Source organism: Homalodisca vitripennis, chromosome 2 (assembly GCF_021130785.1).
Source record: "Homalodisca vitripennis isolate AUS2020 chromosome 2, UT_GWSS_2.1, whole genome shotgun sequence".
NCBI lineage: Eukaryota > Metazoa > Arthropoda > Insecta > Hemiptera > Cicadellidae > Homalodisca > Homalodisca vitripennis.
This window is the reverse complement of record NC_060208.1, coordinates 64,967,507-64,986,132: the sequence shown is the minus strand read 5'-3', so window position 1 is coordinate 64,986,132 and position 18,626 is coordinate 64,967,507. Positions and strand designations below refer to the sequence as shown.

General features: G+C 29.4%; 1 protein-coding gene across 1 annotated transcript in view; it reads right to left on the bottom strand.

Moving 5' to 3' along the window:
- Window positions 1–18,626, bottom strand: part of LOC124354084 (voltage-dependent calcium channel gamma-5 subunit) — a 255,010-nt gene that overhangs the window by 11,809 nt on the left and 224,575 nt on the right. The window contains exon 3 of the mRNA XM_046804288.1: window positions 4,789–4,881. Within this exon, the coding sequence (XP_046660244.1) occupies window positions 4,789–4,881 (93 nt within the window). The remainder of the gene's footprint in view (window positions 1–4,788; window positions 4,882–18,626) is intronic.

Sequence of the window (18,626 nt, the reverse complement as noted above, 5' to 3'; positions counted from 1 at the left end):
CGTATTTTAGCAATGAGACAGTCTGGAGACTGAAATTTTGTTACGCATGAGTTTCTGAAAGTAAAATCATATTCCTCTCAAAATTCGTTAAAACATTACATGGACAAACGAACGGATTAAGCTGCCAAGGTTAAGTTATCTTCAAATGTACATATTTATCCTCACATATGCTAGGGAATATATAGTTGCTCCTAGTGGAAGATCGAGTAAAGTCTCTTTTGGAGGCATCGGGGAATCCATCATGGAGTAATGAGACGGCTTATGAGAGCTGAGATCGAAATTGTTCAAATAATTTTACATTTTACCTCAGTACATACGTGGGAAACCTACCGGTGTTCATAAGAGCTTCAGACAACTACTCTCTTGGAAAATCACATAGAGGAAGGAGACGTAATATGTTGCTAATGTGTATCTTTTTAGCTGTTATGATCATTACCTTAGAAAAATATTTCATTTTTTGTCAATTAACATGATTTTCTATGTGAGTTTGAGCAAATTGGGATACAGTCTGGAATGGCGAAAAAGGGCAGAGAAGGTCCTTTAAACTACCTGATTTGTGAACAGATTAGTATACTAATAAACTACCTTGGTAAGAATTTACGTTTGTGACTATGTTGGGATGGTTCCCCAGTTGGAGTCGCCGATGTATTAAACCCAGGATTGTGCACTCAGTTACCTGTGGGTAGTTAAATGCGGAGAGTAGCCGTCAGTGGAGTGCATACGGTGATGACTCATCCACTGATCGACCGCCACCCAAGTGTCAAGATTCACATCCCTCTATTTATTTCTAGTTACTCTAGTGTGGCTGAGAACAGACCTCTCCAATTTTATTTTAGTGGGTATGAATTAAAAAAGTAAACAATGAAACTTATCAGTTCATAAATGAATTAATAAAGTTTATTCCAACAATAAAAGCAAAGACCTATTATTAACGTTATCTGGTTCACACCCAGTAATAATTTTACATTTTACCTCAGTACATACGTGGGAAACCTACCGGTGTTCATAAGAGCTTCAGACAACTACTCTCTTGGAAAAATCACATAGAGGAAGGAGACGTAATATGTTGCTAATGTGTATCTTTTTAGCTGTTATGATCATTACCTTAGAAAAATATTTCATTTTTTGTCAATTAACATGATTTTCTATGTGAGTTTGAGCAAATTGGGATACAGTCTGGAATGGCGAAAAAGGGCAGAGAAGGTCCTTTAAACTACCTGATTTGTGAACAGATTAGTATACTAAGTAGAAATGTAATTGGAAATTAATTTAATAAACTACCTTGGTAAGAATTTACGTTTGTGACTATGTTGGGATGGTTCCCCAGTTGGAGTCGCCGATGTATTAAACCCAGGATTGTGCACTCAGTTACCTGTGGGTAGTTAAATGCGGAGAGTAGCCGTCAGTGGAGTGCATACGGTGATGACTCATCCACTGATCGACCGCCACCAAGTGTCAAGATTCACATCCCTCTATTTATTTCTAGTTACTCTAGTGTGGCTGAGAACAGACCTCTCCAATTTTATTTTAGTGGGTATGAATTAAAAAAGTAAACAATGAAACTTATCAGTTCATAAATGAATTAATAAAGTTTATTCCAACAATAAAAGCAAAGACCTATTATTAACGTTATCTGGTTCACACCCAGTAAAACACTGCTTAATATGGTTATAATGTTGAGATATTTCTACGATATATTTCTACGAGTTATGAACAAAAAGATTTGTATAGAAAACAAAAATCCTTCTATTATTCCTTGTATAGAAAAATAGTATCCTTCCATAGCTAGCAGAGCCAACGGCTGTCACTACAGGCTGCTCAAACGATTGGCCACGGGGCAAAAACTCACCACCTATCGCTTGGTCTGAACCCATATTGACTTTATTTTCAATTCCAGTAGGAGAGGTGTCAAATTAAATACAAATATTATCCGCATTTGAGTTGCGAGATACATTATTTATATTTTAAACCACGTTGGAATTATAAATATCCATGATTGATCAATTTTCAATCATTATGACTCATAACTGGTTAAAAATTTAAAAATGTATCTCGCAAAGTCAACTTAAGAAAGTATTAATTTCTATTCTATACCTCTTCCAGTCATATTGAATAACAAATAAGGTAACTTTATGGGTTCATGCAAAGTATTGAACGAAGCTTCACCAGCAGTCCTTTAAGAGTCTTCTTAAAAACTACTATTGTTGTGAATTATACAGTGCTAATTTTTTCACAATGTTTTGTCTAAGGAATTGCTTCTTAAGTAAGTTTTCTTAATGTGATTTCTTATCAAATATAACCATTGAAATCCTCTTACGTTTTAGGAGGCTTTGGTGAAGTAAACAACTACTGTTGATAGATAAAAATTGTTTCTAATGTGTTTTAGCCTATTATATTTTGTAGTTACCATCTCACTTCTTACATACAATTTTTAAATATAAAATACCTCATACTGCCTAAACATAACAGAACCTGCGAAGAAACCTCATACTGCCTAAACATAACATGACCTGCGAAGAAACCTCATACTGCCTAAACATGACATAACCTGCGAAGACACCTCATACTGCCTAATCATACCCTAACCTACGAAGAAACCTCATACTGCCTAAACATAACATGACCTGCGAAGAAACCTCATACTGCCTAAACATGACATAACCTGCGAAGACACCTCATACTGCCTAATCATACCCTAACCTACGAAGAAACCTCATACTGCCTAAACATAACATGACCTGCGAAGAAACCTCATACTGCCTAAACATGACATAACCTGCGAAGACACCTCATACTGCCTAATCATACCCTAACCTACGAAGAAACCTCATACTGCCTAAACATAACATAACGTGCGAAGAAACCTCATACTGCCTAAACATAACATAACCAGCGAAGAAACGTTTATCATTTCAGCTTTGGTTATAAATAATTTGTAAAAGAATATGTTCTTTTTTTCAATGTTATAAATGCTCTAATTTCCCATGATAAATTTACCAAAAAAAAACTAAATAAAGTATGAAAAATCAGTACGTAAACCTACTACATAAGATACGCCATCTAATAAAATCACAGTCATGCCGTCTTGACATCTAAATTACATCAACTTCCGAAGAAATCACGTTTCGTTCTGACGTTCCGTTATCCATTTACCTTTGCACCAATCAGCCGTTCCTTCTGGCGGAGGTAAGTCGTTACTGTGTAATTTCTTTTTTTTTTTTCATTTTTTTGAAATAAACAAAGATACTGTTGACCTGAAATACTATTAATAGATAGTTATTTAAAATTAAAATCAATGAATGTTATATAGGTTACATTGCCTGTATATTTTTGCTACATGTATAATAAACTATGAAAATAATGAATAACTCTAATCCACAACAAGGCCTTTTATAAAATACTCTATTGGGAAACTTTTTATACCAACAAACCTTTCAACATGATATGTGGCTTTGCCGTATTACATGGTATTTCCGTTCTTATATTTTCAATGCATTTTTTGGGATTTGTGTTGTAAAGATTATTGTTTTCATAAAAATTTGTGTATTTAATCATCATTGATGAGGTTAACCTCATTAGTGAGAGTATTATAATTGAAAAAAGTATATATAGATTCAAAATAACTCATTAATTAATCACAATAATGAATTATAAAAATCCATAGTTAATTTCCAGTAGTTATTCTTGTCAATTTAAATTTTTCCGTTCCAAGGTACTTTGTACAAGGTTATACTCTGTCAAAAGTCTCGAGTAAGTTGCATATTTTTTATTAATAATTAATTAATAAAAATTGGAAATTAGTGTCCAAGGAAAACGTAAAATACAGAAGTCTCGCTGAAACACACTTCACACAGTTACTGTACGTAGTTCTCATATCTTCTGATAGGTTAATAACTTTGTCATATGATGAAGAGATTTTCAACGGTAAAACGAAATAGAAATCCAAACATATTGGGAATTAAAAAATACATCAATAAAACTATAATCTATTGTATATTGGTGGAAAATGCACTTAAAGATGCAGGAGAATGAAATATTAACTCAGGAAGAAGCAGAATTTTATGAAATTCAAGCTCAAGAGACTAATGGTGTACTTCAGAGCTTTGATCTTGGGCATCGATCCTTCTAGTTAGTTGGCCTAACAATCTCTGTAGAGAGTAAGGGTCTCAATCTTTTAAATATTGGACAGTTTCTTTCCTTTATGTTTCAATGTTTTGTTTTAGTCTGCCTGAATGTTATAACTTACTTATCTGCATCATAAGTTTACATAATGCAATAAATGTTTTATCGTTTTGGTTTAGGAATAAAATGGTTCAACAATTAAAATACAGAATATTACAATGATGATCATTTATAACAAAATTTAAGTATAATGTTGTACCTCAAGTCATAATATACTGACAGATAATAGAGTATTAAAAAAAACTTTAGGGTTGTTTTAAAAAAGCTGTTGTTTAATAATGATTCTACTATACGTATTACCTCCATTGTTAGATTTTTAATTCTTATGGTGAAGATATGTTACTAAACTTTTGAAGGTTTGTTACTAAACTTTGTATATACTCAAGCATAAAACACTCTATCCAGTCCATTCCAATAACCAAAATCTGATTCCCTACTATCTCATATATTTTAATACATTTAATTTACTAAACTAGTATTTTTTTAATTAAATTCTTAAAACATATTTTCCCAGATCAAAACAAACACACAAGTTTTGTGATAAAAGTAATCAGCTTTCAAAAAATAAACCTGCACATGACAACAAAACATATCATATCCACTTACAAGGTATAGCCATGGTGGAGTCATTCGGGTCTGGACTATACTCTTCCTTGGAGAAGTACTCGATGTTGGTGCAGTGCATTTCGTTCTCCCCAGCTGTAACAAATACGTTCTTAAACATCGCATGTTATTCCAGTCCAAATGATTAAGTGTACTGTACAAGCATTAAAAAATAATGAAGTCCTTAATAGGCTCTTGTTAATTTTGTACTTTTCCGGAAGTGTAATTGATAGTTTAAAATAAGAGCGTAATGTCAAACTTCAAGCTTTAAAACAGAAAAGAAATCTAAGAAGTATCATTCCATTTTCCATGTATACTTAGTTATTTATAAACATAATAACCAGAATTAAACGTTTCCCTAAAATGGTAAATCAAATGCAATTTTATATGAACATGATTAGTTTATTCTCCACCTTCTGTTTACCGGATTACTAAGGACCAACTATTGAGTTGTGACTAATACTGACAGAAAGCCTTTTGGTAATCACTGGAGTCATTTCAGTGCAGCCAACAACAACAAATATCGGGTTTAAATGTGATACATATGTAAAAAAAAGAGGCTGAAAACCCACCACAGGGTTTTTTAATATCCCCAATCTTTGCGGGATCTCGCCGCGTCCATAAAAGAACTGAAAGAGCGTGTTATTTTAATTTATTCCTGTTATCTTTAATTATAAAGAACCATAAACTGTTAAGCACAGAGATTTCCTGTTTCAAGCGGACACATGAAAAAGCTGCTAGTATAATAAGTGACATAAGACAATGAGTCCAATAACTTTTTTTACATCATTAAATCATATATATATATATATATATATATATATATATATATATATATATATATATATATATATATATATAAATAATATATTATTTAAGTAAACAAATAAAATATTATTAATAATTTAAATAATTTTCCCATAAAATCCGAGGCTATTTTCTTGATAAACAGCGCAATGAGCTTTCTCAAGCGAAGTGCTCAACGTGCTGCCTGGACAGTCGGGTGGATATTCGTATTCAATAGCTTAATGCTTGTGTTCTATATTTTGATTTGTATTTTCTTTTTTATTTGACTTAACTGTCCTTTTTGCATATATATATATATATATATATATATATATATATATATATATATATATATATATAGAGAGAGAGAGAGAGAGAGAGAGAGAGAGAGAGAGAGAGAGAGCACGTTACACGTTCGACATATGTTCTGTGGTGTACCCGTTCTTTTCTCCAAAACCATTCTGCGTGGGATTTTGCGTAAGTAGAAATGTTATACTCAAATTACGATTTTTGTATGGGTGGTTTGTTATCAACTGACGTTAGCTCTCTTGTACAAGGAATATTGTGTCATATATATACAACTGAATTAAGAAAAAATGGAGCATACTAAATTATTAATGCAAGATTGCAAGATAGAACAAGTAAAAGATAAATTACTTTAAATAAAGGTTTCAATTTTAATTTTAGTTAAGACTTGTTTGCCATATAAATTTCTTTTTCAACAGCTAGAACGATTTTAATACATAAAGATTTCAAGATTTTAGTAATTATTTTTGAATGAATATATTTTATTTACAGTTTTTACTTGAGAATCTGTGCCAACTGTAACAGGAAGTGATACACTTGGCACGAAGAGGATTTCAGTGAAGTCCTAATTCAGTTTTATTTATCTTCGCTTATAATGGGGAATAAGAACATTTTATTTTGAATTAACTTAAAAATTTTAATATAATATAAAAGTTTAAATTTTAAGGTCGATTTTAATTTTGGGCCAAGACTTTAATTTAATTTATTACATTTTATAAATCCTTTCTTGAGAAATCATTACAAGACAAAGTGGTCCAGTAAGGAATTCGTGATTAAATCTAATATTGGATAAAGATATTTTTATTGAATGCTTATTTTAATTTTGAAGGTAATACGTGTTGGGTATTACCTTCTAAACATCTAAAGTGACCCTCTTGTTCTCAATTGAATGTGGAAAAAGCATAACTAGATTGTACTCAGTAATGTCTGTTGAATTCTTAAAAATATATTAAAATGTGTAATATATAATCAATGTTTATACAAATACATAATCAAATTTGTACTGTAGTTTAAGCTATGTACGGCAATGCACCAGACCCACAGTATAGGCTTATACAACGGTTAGCTCAGGCTTTCCTTATTAGCACAAATGCAGTGTAATGTGTCATGATAACAGCGTTAAACCTACCTTTACTATGGCCCGTGCAATAGCATCTGAAATGGTAATATTTTTAGTAGGTCCATTAAAAAAGCCAGATAATTTCTCAGGTGTATAATAATAAATAAATACATTTTGATATCATTCTAATCTTAACCTACATCTTGAATACTAAATATTGAAAATCTACTGAAAAATTCTATAACAATAGGCGTAAAACAACTAGAAGTATGACATTACAGCACGTTTTTACCTATTCAGCGAATTGATGGTAATGATACTTAAATTAAAATTACAGCGACACGCCAATGAAAGTAATTAAATAGGACAGAAAAAGATCAAATCCACATTTGAGGATATCCGAAATTCGTGAAACTCTGAAAAATGCCGCAAAGTCCGCGAATCAGAGTTTATATAACACCTCCAAACCTAAGTTAACTCATCATCGATACCCTTGCCTGACCTCCGACTATCCAATCACAAGGCTAGAGATACTATTTGTCAAAATGTTCTACCTCTATTTTAACCAGTTATCGTAGTCAAGTTCCAGATAAAGAACTATTTTGCTGTACTATTCTTACTTTCGCGGACTGGCTTTTAGAAATTAAATTATTAATTTACCTATGTTTTGAAAAATGTACTTATATTCTAAAATATTCATGTATATATTTACGCCCATAGTTATATAATAATTTAATTTTAATTTTCTAATGTAGTAAATGATACAGTATTACTCTTGGTATATGCTAATTAAATTTAGTGTCAGCAGCTGCTAGCTAAGTGAATTGTATATGATGCTATGATAGTATTATCTTGGTTTGTCTATTTCCTCTGAGCAGAAAAAAAACAGCAGTATTTGAAAGTGCACTTGAGAAAAACATAAACATCCACGAAAAATTCTTAAAATATCATTAATTAATTCTCGAATACTGCTCCCTAATTTATGATAAACAAGAAGAATGAGGTATATTTCATCCGTAAACTTCAACAGTATTAAAAAAGTGAAAATCCTAAAACTATTTTTACTAAATAGTTTTATTTAGTAAAAATACTAAACAGATTGAAGAAGTACTCGTATTTGAGAATTTCCATGCATAGAATTTACAGTATTATGTTTCCAACCACATACTCTCCTATATCACGAACTACGTAGTGAAGCTTATTAGAATATAGGTGCCATAACGAACCCATTACTGTTTAACAATTAACGAACAATTAACCACCATTTCATTGTTTTTAATAAAAAATCATTATTTTTCTCGCATTGATTATTTCCATGATAAAATGTTAGCTTTTAAATTTTATTCACGAACGTAGGTGACAAATTTGAGTATGTGTACTATCCCCACGCGCCAAAAAGCAGATACAACAATTAATTTGATTTTGTTATTTCTTTGAACGTCCCTCAACGGAATTACAAAGTTTATACCTAAAAAATATACAAATTTCGTATGGCAACAAACATTTTATTAAAAATAATATTCGTCCTTTATTAATAATCATTTAAATTAATAAAGATGTGATTAATGCATACAAAATGAACAATCTACAACGATAAATCTGCGTGGATAGTGGAAGCGCGTGCATTCATTTCACTTCTGAGCATCAAAGAGAACAATATAATCTATTGCGCAATTGAATCCAGACTGCACATTCAGATATACTCGTAGCTTTGGTTGTGTTGCGTTGCATTTGCATCAAATAATACTAGAAATGTTCGATAAATTAAAATTGAACTATTATGCCATAACTAATATTACGCTTAAAGCTATGTTATATATTGCATTAATGCACAATTTTAACATACATGTTTAAAGCAAGAAAATCAAAAAATAATTTCTATGAATCTGTAGATTGTTTTAATTGAAAAGATTAGAATCGCACCTACTATCTACTCCGTTGATATTAATATACCGTTTTTTCAAGTTCGTTAACCATGTATAGAGAAATGTAAATAAAACATCTCACTTTATTAAGTTTTTCAGTAAGACCTATGTAAATGTTCACATAATTTTTAGATAAAATTTAATTAATATCGACTTGGACAAAAGACTATATAACCACAGACTGTGATCTAAGACAAGTTTACGATAAGGCATGACAAACTAAAAGGATTTTCCGCATCCGAAAATTTATCAATTAATTCATCAGTTTTGTACTATATAAGCCTGTTTATTAAATAGTGCAGAATGCTTTATATAAATATCTATTTCAGTCTATAGTTTTTTAATTACACTTTAAGACATTTTAAGACTTTGAGATTAACTTGTGTCAGAATCTTTCTATATCAAAGAGGATTCAATAGCTTATATAGCCAAGATCTTAACTAATCAATAATGAGTTTTAAATACATAATTTAAACTGCTCAAAATTTTAACTACAATATTTTGTGATTTTTATCTCTTATGAATGCCAACTACTCTTAGTTTTTAGGTTCACTTGGCCGGTGACAAGACTATCAATTGCATTTTCCGGTGCACCTAGTTTTTTAAAGCATCAAAAGTATTCAAAGCATCAAAATACCTTACGTATTGTGCCGAATTGTATTACAGATAATATCGGTTTAACAACAGCAGTTGACAGTAGGCTGCTCTAAAATATTTCAAATGAAAAACTTTTAAAAGCGTTTCGTTGTGATACGAGCCTGAATACTTAGATAATAGTTTTAGTAAAAAAAACAGTGTTGTTAAAAGCTACACCATATGAAAAATATGTAGATAATTTATAATTTTAAATTTTGTTGAAGAAAATACTAAAAGTTAGTTTGACCAATTGACAAGCTAAGTGCAAGAAGCCAAATCGATTATTTAGATATATATGTATTATAAGTGTATATACATAACTTTTTGTCTGGGATTAATTTTACGTAGTTGTAATGTTGCTTTCGATGCATATATATATATATATTCTTTTTTTTACTAAGTACGATTTAAATATATTGTGCAGTCAGTAGGACGAACTTCGTGTAATTTAAAGACTAAATTTATTTGGTTATTAGGTTAAATAGAAAAAATATTGCGTACTTTACTTAAATATTGTAAGATTTTATGAGTTATTTATTGTTACTTTCCATTAAATATTATCAAACTATTGTTAATACTAATTTATTACAAATAATGCTGTACAGCTAAAACATTTGAATACGCGTAGAGAATAAGAACTGACCTTAAGATAAATACTGTACTTCATTAATGATTATAATTAACTACACAGGTTATTTTCTTACAACATTATTAAATGTACAGTACCGTACCTTAAAAAATATTTTCCACTGCTAATGTAATTAAGAACAAACTGAGATTATAAAACATTATTGAAATATCTTCTGTGAAGCTGTAGTATATGCATATTATTACGATTATAAACAACCGTTGATATAAAAGAAATTTCTCTAATTATTAAGCATAATAAATTAACATGGGTTATGAACCAGTTCATTACTAACTTTGAAATATTGTGTAATTTATTGTTAATATATGTATCACATATAATGCGTCTTATAGTGGGTTTCAAATTGATTGGTGGAACCAACAGTAAAAATTGTTTTACTGGCCACAGCACAACTGTCACGATTTTGCAGTGTTACACAATAATTATGTTACTAGGGAGTGTATTATTAGTAAACATTTATCTACCCGTTATTATGGCTAGCGTTGTGACTTATGAATATCAACATGAAAAAAAGATATGTTCGTTTTTGTGTGATTAAAATACTAACAAGAAGACATTAAATAATGCAAATTACAAATGCTTCTTAATACGAGAGAAATATTACCATCACTTTTGGTCGCTAATATATGCTTATATATTTCCAAGCAGCTATAGTTTTTAGGATGGTTGAAAAGACTCATGAGTGATACTATTTTTTATTTGTGTCTCCAGAAATATTAAAGTATAAGCGCTTTCGGGCCACTGTAACTTGAAATTTTCTTAGACAGAGATATTCTTTATTCCATATACATAACTGAGAGGGGTGAATTATAAAATATGTATAACAGACTGGATATGAGAGATAAATGACAGATTCAGAAAAATTAGGCGCAAAAGTAAGTAGAAACGAATGAAAAGAAATAAAAGGAATACTAGCCGTTATAAATAAATTATTAACGATAGTTGAACAAATAAGAAAACAGATGAAGAAAATGATTGAGAGGGAAGATTGAGCACTAATAGTTTTAAGAATGACAACACTTAAAAAGATGAGGAGTGTTGTAGTCAGTTAGCCATACATAATATTCGATGAAAACAAATGTTAAATTGCATAAATCATATAGTTTTAAAATTACCGTAAAAACTCATAAAAAATATTTTCGAGCTGATTACACATCTGTTATATTGTAATTCACACAATGCAAGGGATGAAATGGTTTACGTTGTGAGACTTCGAGCGTGATAAAAACGTCAAGGAGGCATGTAGTACCTTATAGCTTGATAGTAGTATAGTTTAGTCATGTGTACTTTACATCATATGTTCTATGTTACATACCTAATAATTAATTTTTCAAGAATTTACCGTTTTTCCTCCATAAATATATTTAACCAATTATCACTTGATTTTATTTCCAACGTGACGTACTTTAATCCTACTTAATAATCCTGGTAAAATAAACAGATATGTTTGTGTATATTTTAAATACCTAATTTGATATTTACACTTGGTGATTATATATTTCAAGTAATGTAAGTTAATAAAATAACGGCCATACCTGTTTACCCGAGTTTTTATTGATTACGATTTCCTGTTTCAGAAGGAAAATCACTTTGCCGTTAGTAACAAACAAAAGAGGATATTTCTATTGGCATTCTCTTCAATATTCATGTTTGCGCGTGCAATCGGATTTGCCGGATTTTTTCCATCTGGTGTTTCAGTGTATTGGAAATCTGGATTTCTCTGGAGAAAATATGTACGAGAATATAAACTTTTAATTTTATAACCATAGGGAAAACAGATAAAATAAAGTGAATATTGTACATTCTATATATTAAACACAGCTTATAACTGTATCAAGGATTAGGTTAAGATAATTATATGGTTGCTTACAATTATTAAATTTTACTTTCACACACAAATGGCACAATACAAATCTTCAGTATTAGCTTGGGAACTCTCACATATTAAATTTTATTTTATGTGTCTTATGTTTGACATCAACGAGTAGTTTGTTTCTGATATTCTTTTATTTATATTTGAAACACATTTCTTCCTAATCTTTCATGTTTTGGTAAAAAAACATAAATTGTTTGAAAAAAACTCTTCTCATGATTCATAGGCCATGTTCTTGATGCAACTAATTGATAATGAATTTACGAATGACACTTTTCAAAATAGTTTATCATATTTTTATGAAATGAAACGAGTATGTCTTTTTCTATAGATGCCGAGTACCTATTTAGTTCGTTACACTTACGCATAGAGTAGTTTTTATTTATAGCAAAAAAATTATTTTTTGGTTTCATAAAACAAGGCTTTTTATTTCTGCTCCAGATTTAATCAATAAACATTCACTATTCATAGTTGTTTATGATTTAAAATTAAAAATAAATAAAAAGAGTTATATATAAAATTAAGTTTATTTCAAATGAAAATATCCCTTAAATTATGCAGGAGCCTAATTTTAATTTATTTTGACTTCATCTCGAGCTTACTAACAAAATTTTTAAAAAAAAAACCCAGTGGATATCACTACGATAGTAGTTTTATCATATTTTATTATCAAATTAAAAAGTAAAGCTAAGAGAACTTAGAAGGTAATGTACATTTATTTCAAATGTGATGTCGTACGATGAACTAGAGACTGGCACATTGTGAAACTCTTTTATTAATATTTTAAGCAAATATTTTATTATTTTGTTTTAAATGTATTTATGATTTATTTTTTATTAGAACATTAGCTGCATTTTTATAAATTAACAAAAATGATTTAATTAAACTTGTGTTTTACTACTATTCTGGATCGTTGAAATTCAAATTGAAATTACTTTATTTGTATCATACATACAAAAGGGCGAATATAAGGCCATAAGGCCCTGTCTTACAGTCGTCAAAAAAAAGAGAAAAAACAATATTTTCCAAGAACTTCTTGAAAAAAAATCAAACATAATTATTAAAGTAAAATAAAAACTGTGTTACGTTTCATGAGTTTTTCATGTGAAATGAGAAAACTCTTATCATTAATAATAATATTTGAAAATAAGAAAAGCTATTTTGTCTGGAAATCCATTATTATCGCATATTACTATCAAATGCCCTTTTTAGATTAACACCTTGTCTCTGTATTGGTATTTAAAAATTGGTAAAACATTTTTTTTTATTACAAAATGTTATATTTATTTTTTTACAACACGCTTACTTCTTCCTTTACTTGTAAACTACTTGTAACGTAAGTTTATCTTAAATTTGGCACTTAACTTAACTGTTTCTCAGTGAACCAGCATATATTACATAATTGAAACTAGAATGTCATTTTATTTTCATATTTGTATTGGAATAAAATTGATAACTGAACAATATATTCTTAGTTATAATAAGTGTAATTGTTCACTGCAACGTCGTTAAACTATAAATAAGACAACATATATTGTAGGTTATTTCCGAGTATTTTTCTTGCTAAACAAAATGGAAATATTGTTATGAGTAAAAACAAATTACATCTATAAAGATTTAAAAAATACTAGACACTACAAATGATAAGTAGAACGCTTTTAGTGTAGGTTCAATATAATGTCTTATCATTAAAGATAAAGTTGCATAAAATATGTTTTATATATTTTTCTCAGATCGTATTTTTCTTAACTTAACTTAACCTACACTAGAGACAAATAATCGTAATACACAAAAATGGAAATTAAATAAGTATCATTTATATAAAAACCAACTTTATGACTCAGTAGCAACCTTTAGTCTCTTTATCTCGTTGTCTGACAGCATGGTAGGAGGACAGTAACAAACTCAAGCTGTACTGAATACAAATGGCCTGATTTACCTAACTCTGCCGCCATCACATGACCGTACTGTGTAAACACTAACGTTGTTGTGATAGATGGGTCGGCTCTGTCTGATGGTATCTCGTGGAAGGTCCACTTGCTGTCATATAATATGAAAACCTTTTCTTCAATAAAGTTGATATGCTTGAAAGCAATCCATAGGCGTAAATTTTCGTTACTAACCTAATGATACAATTTTTTTGTTTAATTCTTGTGTATTTTAATGTCATAACCAATGTTCAAGATTGGTTATGCTATTACAGTAAATCATAATTCAATTGGCACTATTATGCTTTATTGTGATTATTTAAGGCTTTAGGGGAACGTGTCGTATTCTTCATACCATATACACAAAATGAAAATTTTTAAACCGAATTTAAACGTGCCCTAACAGTAATCACTACATCTCAGAATTTACGAATCATGCTATACTAACTGCAATAGAACGTTTATCCAATGAATGTACATGAAAATATAAAATAAATAATTAAAACTGGCTTAAAATCCTTTGAAGAGAACAGAAAATCTTATGTAAGCTGATATTTTGTGTTATTGCTTAAATATTCTTATAATCATTTACGAAAAAATACTAAACGTACGTTACTAAAATATATTTTCTTTCGTGTTCCTTATAAACCTATCTCTAAAATATTATTTAGAGACGTTAACTAATAGAGGAAAATATTTATATACAAGCAATAATGAAAGTGCTACCGTGAATTATTCTCTCCTCCCTAAACGTGTTTTTGTTACAGAGTTGGCTGGAATATAAACGGTCTCGCATGGGAAGTTAACCTCTTGCAAAAATAATTGTAAATAATATTTATATAACTGGATATTTTTTATAGATCTACTGTTCTGTAAATTTCATAATTTTTGTATTATTTCATTTTAAAATATAAATATCTTAAGTACTAAAAATCTGTTTAATCACCATGTTCATACATACAACATCAACTATTTAAAGTAATGAAAACAAATAATTTTACTAACTTCGGATATTTCAGTAATTTCCAGGATAAAAGTGTAAGTTTTTCAATAGATTACTGGCTGTTTAAAATAGGTTTAATCTAGTAGCTCGTTGTAAATACTACAGAGTTGTAAACATAAATAAGGGAATTAGTAAAGTATGGAAGGTTGGACTCGTACTGTAAAATTATTTACATTTACTAAACTTTATCTCCTTTTAAAGAGGTTAAACACTCTTGAAAAACTATTAGAATTAAGGGTAAAAATAACGAGGCATCTTTTGAGATTTGAAAAAATATCTTAACAGAAATATTTATAAATGATCAACCTATTTTTTATAAATATATTTTAAGAAAATCTAGGTTTCTTCTCGTATATTTAGGGATAACCATGCTCTGGCTAACCTGTAGTCTACTAGCTACACTACATAACTGGACTACAGGAATTGAGAAATTTTTCTTTATAATTATTAAAAGATTATATCGTAAAGAAAATCCCCTTCCTAACGACACTACGTACTTTTTCACATTCAATACTTTTTCATAACTTTTGCTCATAACTATGATTGGTTTTCCATATATTACTTGAGTGGTTTCTAATCCGGCCTCGTTAAAAGTACCAATCATCAAGTCTATTTTCATTGCGCTAACATGAATACACCTAAAGAATTCTTATATTGTTAGGCACAAACGATTAACAATATTTTTTAAGCTGTCAAAAAACTCTTGGGATGGTAATGCAGATACAAGTGACCTTAATTATTCTTATATGCTACACACTTGTACGTTATAATATCCATTTGTTTTGAATAATTTCAACACCCTATACCTATTATATGTAACTAAGTTATTTTATTTACTTAGTTGAATACAATTAGCCTGAATCTCCTAACCATATCACTGCAGTGTGAAGACTGACACTGATATATGGGTTAGACATTACTCGTTACCAACTCTGTGTCTCAAGAAGATATGTAGACATTTTTTACCATAATTAGGTTTTTAGACGTTGAGAATCAATGGAAACTGTCAGAGTATTTGAACGAAGCACAGTTCCCATAGGTTTAAAATTTGTAGTTTATTTTTACCTTTTTTTTACCTAATTCTGAATTATGTCTAAAAACAATTTCACCCTCTCTATATTTTCAATCACTGTACAGATAATAATAGTACAGCGCATATTGATGCCTGTCAACTATAGATTACCAGGGAAACAACGACGTTTGAGCACGGCTGGGAGCAGTGTGGGGGTTCAATGATTTACCGTGACTTTGTCGAATACCCCAATGACACATCACAAAAGACCCTGCAAGTGACATTTTAGATAAACTAATCACTAATCCATCACGTATATCAATCAGACGCCAACTCCAGCTGAAGCTTCGCGGTGATAAAATATCCTAATTGTAAAATATCTTAACCGGTGACGTAATTGTACAATGGTTAATATTAAAAGTTAGTTTTTTGTAAAACAGTTTTAAAACATTGAAATTAACATGGACTTTTGCATAGTCTAATTCTTCTTTTTATACGTTTAACATCCTGAGATTGATTATAACAAAGAGTGAGATATAAAATTATTTTAATATTTTAGCCGATTAGGGTAAATAATCATAAATTTTGAAACTGTACTTAAAATTTCATAATAAACTAAAACGAGCACAGAAAATATTTAGGCTCCTTATCTTAATAGTTTGTAAGTGAAGTCTTTATATAGGAAAGAAAAAACAATTCTAAAACATCCGAATCGATACATTGGTCAAATCCATTCACATATTGTAGCAATCTGCAAATGGGTTACGTGTTTTTTTAAATAAACGGCTTAATGACATGTTAGGCTTCAGTTAATAGTAGTAATAATTATTAATAATAGTCTATTATAAAGTTACTTTAGAAAATGTATACACCAAATAACAAATTCATCTACAACTTCAAGTTAGCATTATATTATTTAAGTTAGTTCCATAAAACCAAGAGAGGATCCTAGCTATAATACTAAAATGGTTTTACGTGATTAATGATGGCTTACTATAACAATTTTGCGCCTGTTACTGACAAATTAATTGAGAAAGTGTTTTCTTATTTGCAATATTTTTATGTTATAACTGTGGTATAGTATGTTGTTAATTCATTCATTTTTTCATCGTACCATTTATTTCAACTGCCTGAACTATTACCAATAATAGACATTTTTATGCCACTTTCATCTGTAATAATGGAATAATAAGCTGACTTTACATTACTCAAAATTAATACACTGATATAAGGTTAATGGTTGTTAATAGACTAAAAAAAATGAATCATGAACTATTTGAAATCAATTTAAAGTTTACACGTGTTTAAAAGTATTTAAAAGTTATTAGTAGTTAAAATTAGATGTACACACAAATTTTGAAAATGTTTCATCGAAGTTTCATTTTATAATTGGCTCAAATACATAATTCATGATTCTGTTGATTATATTATATTATTTTACTTACAGTTTATATATCTAAATGGCAATATAATCCAAATAAGAAAAATATTAATTAATAACTTATAGTGTAATGTATTATTTTAATTTTTGTCAACTTCTTTAAAAGAAGATAAAGTTTTGTAACTGTAAATTATTTTACAGCACGAGTCAAACCTTCAATACTTTACTAATTCCTTTATTTACTTTTACAACTCTACAGGCATCTCTTAAAAATCAGTGGAGTTAAACATATAAATAATTTATCAATTACTATAAGGTTTTTTCTAAATATTGTTTTATAATGAGGTATTATTCCGAATAATTTAATAATAGCATACAATCTTTAGTCAATTTAAACAATTAGAAAACATTATTATATACATATTTGTGAAATATGTTGCTGAATTTAATATACAAAGCTGTTCCAAGTTTTAAAATATGTAAGGCTTCTCTTCAAACTAAGATACAACTCCTCTTGCTGTAGTGCCGTAGTAACAAATGAAGTACCAACCACACACTAAAAAGGCGTTCCATTGTAAAGTTGTTCCAAGGTTAACAACGTTACTGCATATCAAGTTACCGGTCTGGAAGGTACGCTAATTAGATGGCTGCTGCCCTAGTTTGCTAATAAGTACCGCACCTTCCAGGCGGTTATAAATAACAAATAAACTGGGTGAATGTTTTAACTTTGTATATAAATTCCGTACAACAATATTTTGTCAAAGAAGAATGTTTTGTCTGCATTAATGAGAATTATCATCTCATTAAATTGGATTGCCTTATACATAATATCTGTTAAAAGTTAGTTAGGTGATAAGGAATTCTTAATAAATTAAAACGATACAATGATACAAATCCACAAATTATACATGCCGCTTTATAAAAATAACATATTCTTACGTCGATTATTACATTGAACTTAAGAACTAATTTTACTTTTAAATAGGGCATTAAACCATATTTGGCAGTATTTAAATCTTCACCAAATTAATTACAGATTCACCTAAACGAGACATCAAACATTGAACTGATATATGTTTACTAAAACAGTAATGCTGCTTACTAAGTAATATATTATTATAAATTCATAAAAAATTTAGCTTAAATACCTATTAAATCTTATAAATAGCTTTATAAAATCCTGTAATATATTAGCAATCGTTAAGCATCTACATAAATTATTGCCATATTACGCTGACCTTAGTTTGAAAAAAATACCATCAGGAATAAGCTGTGTAGACTA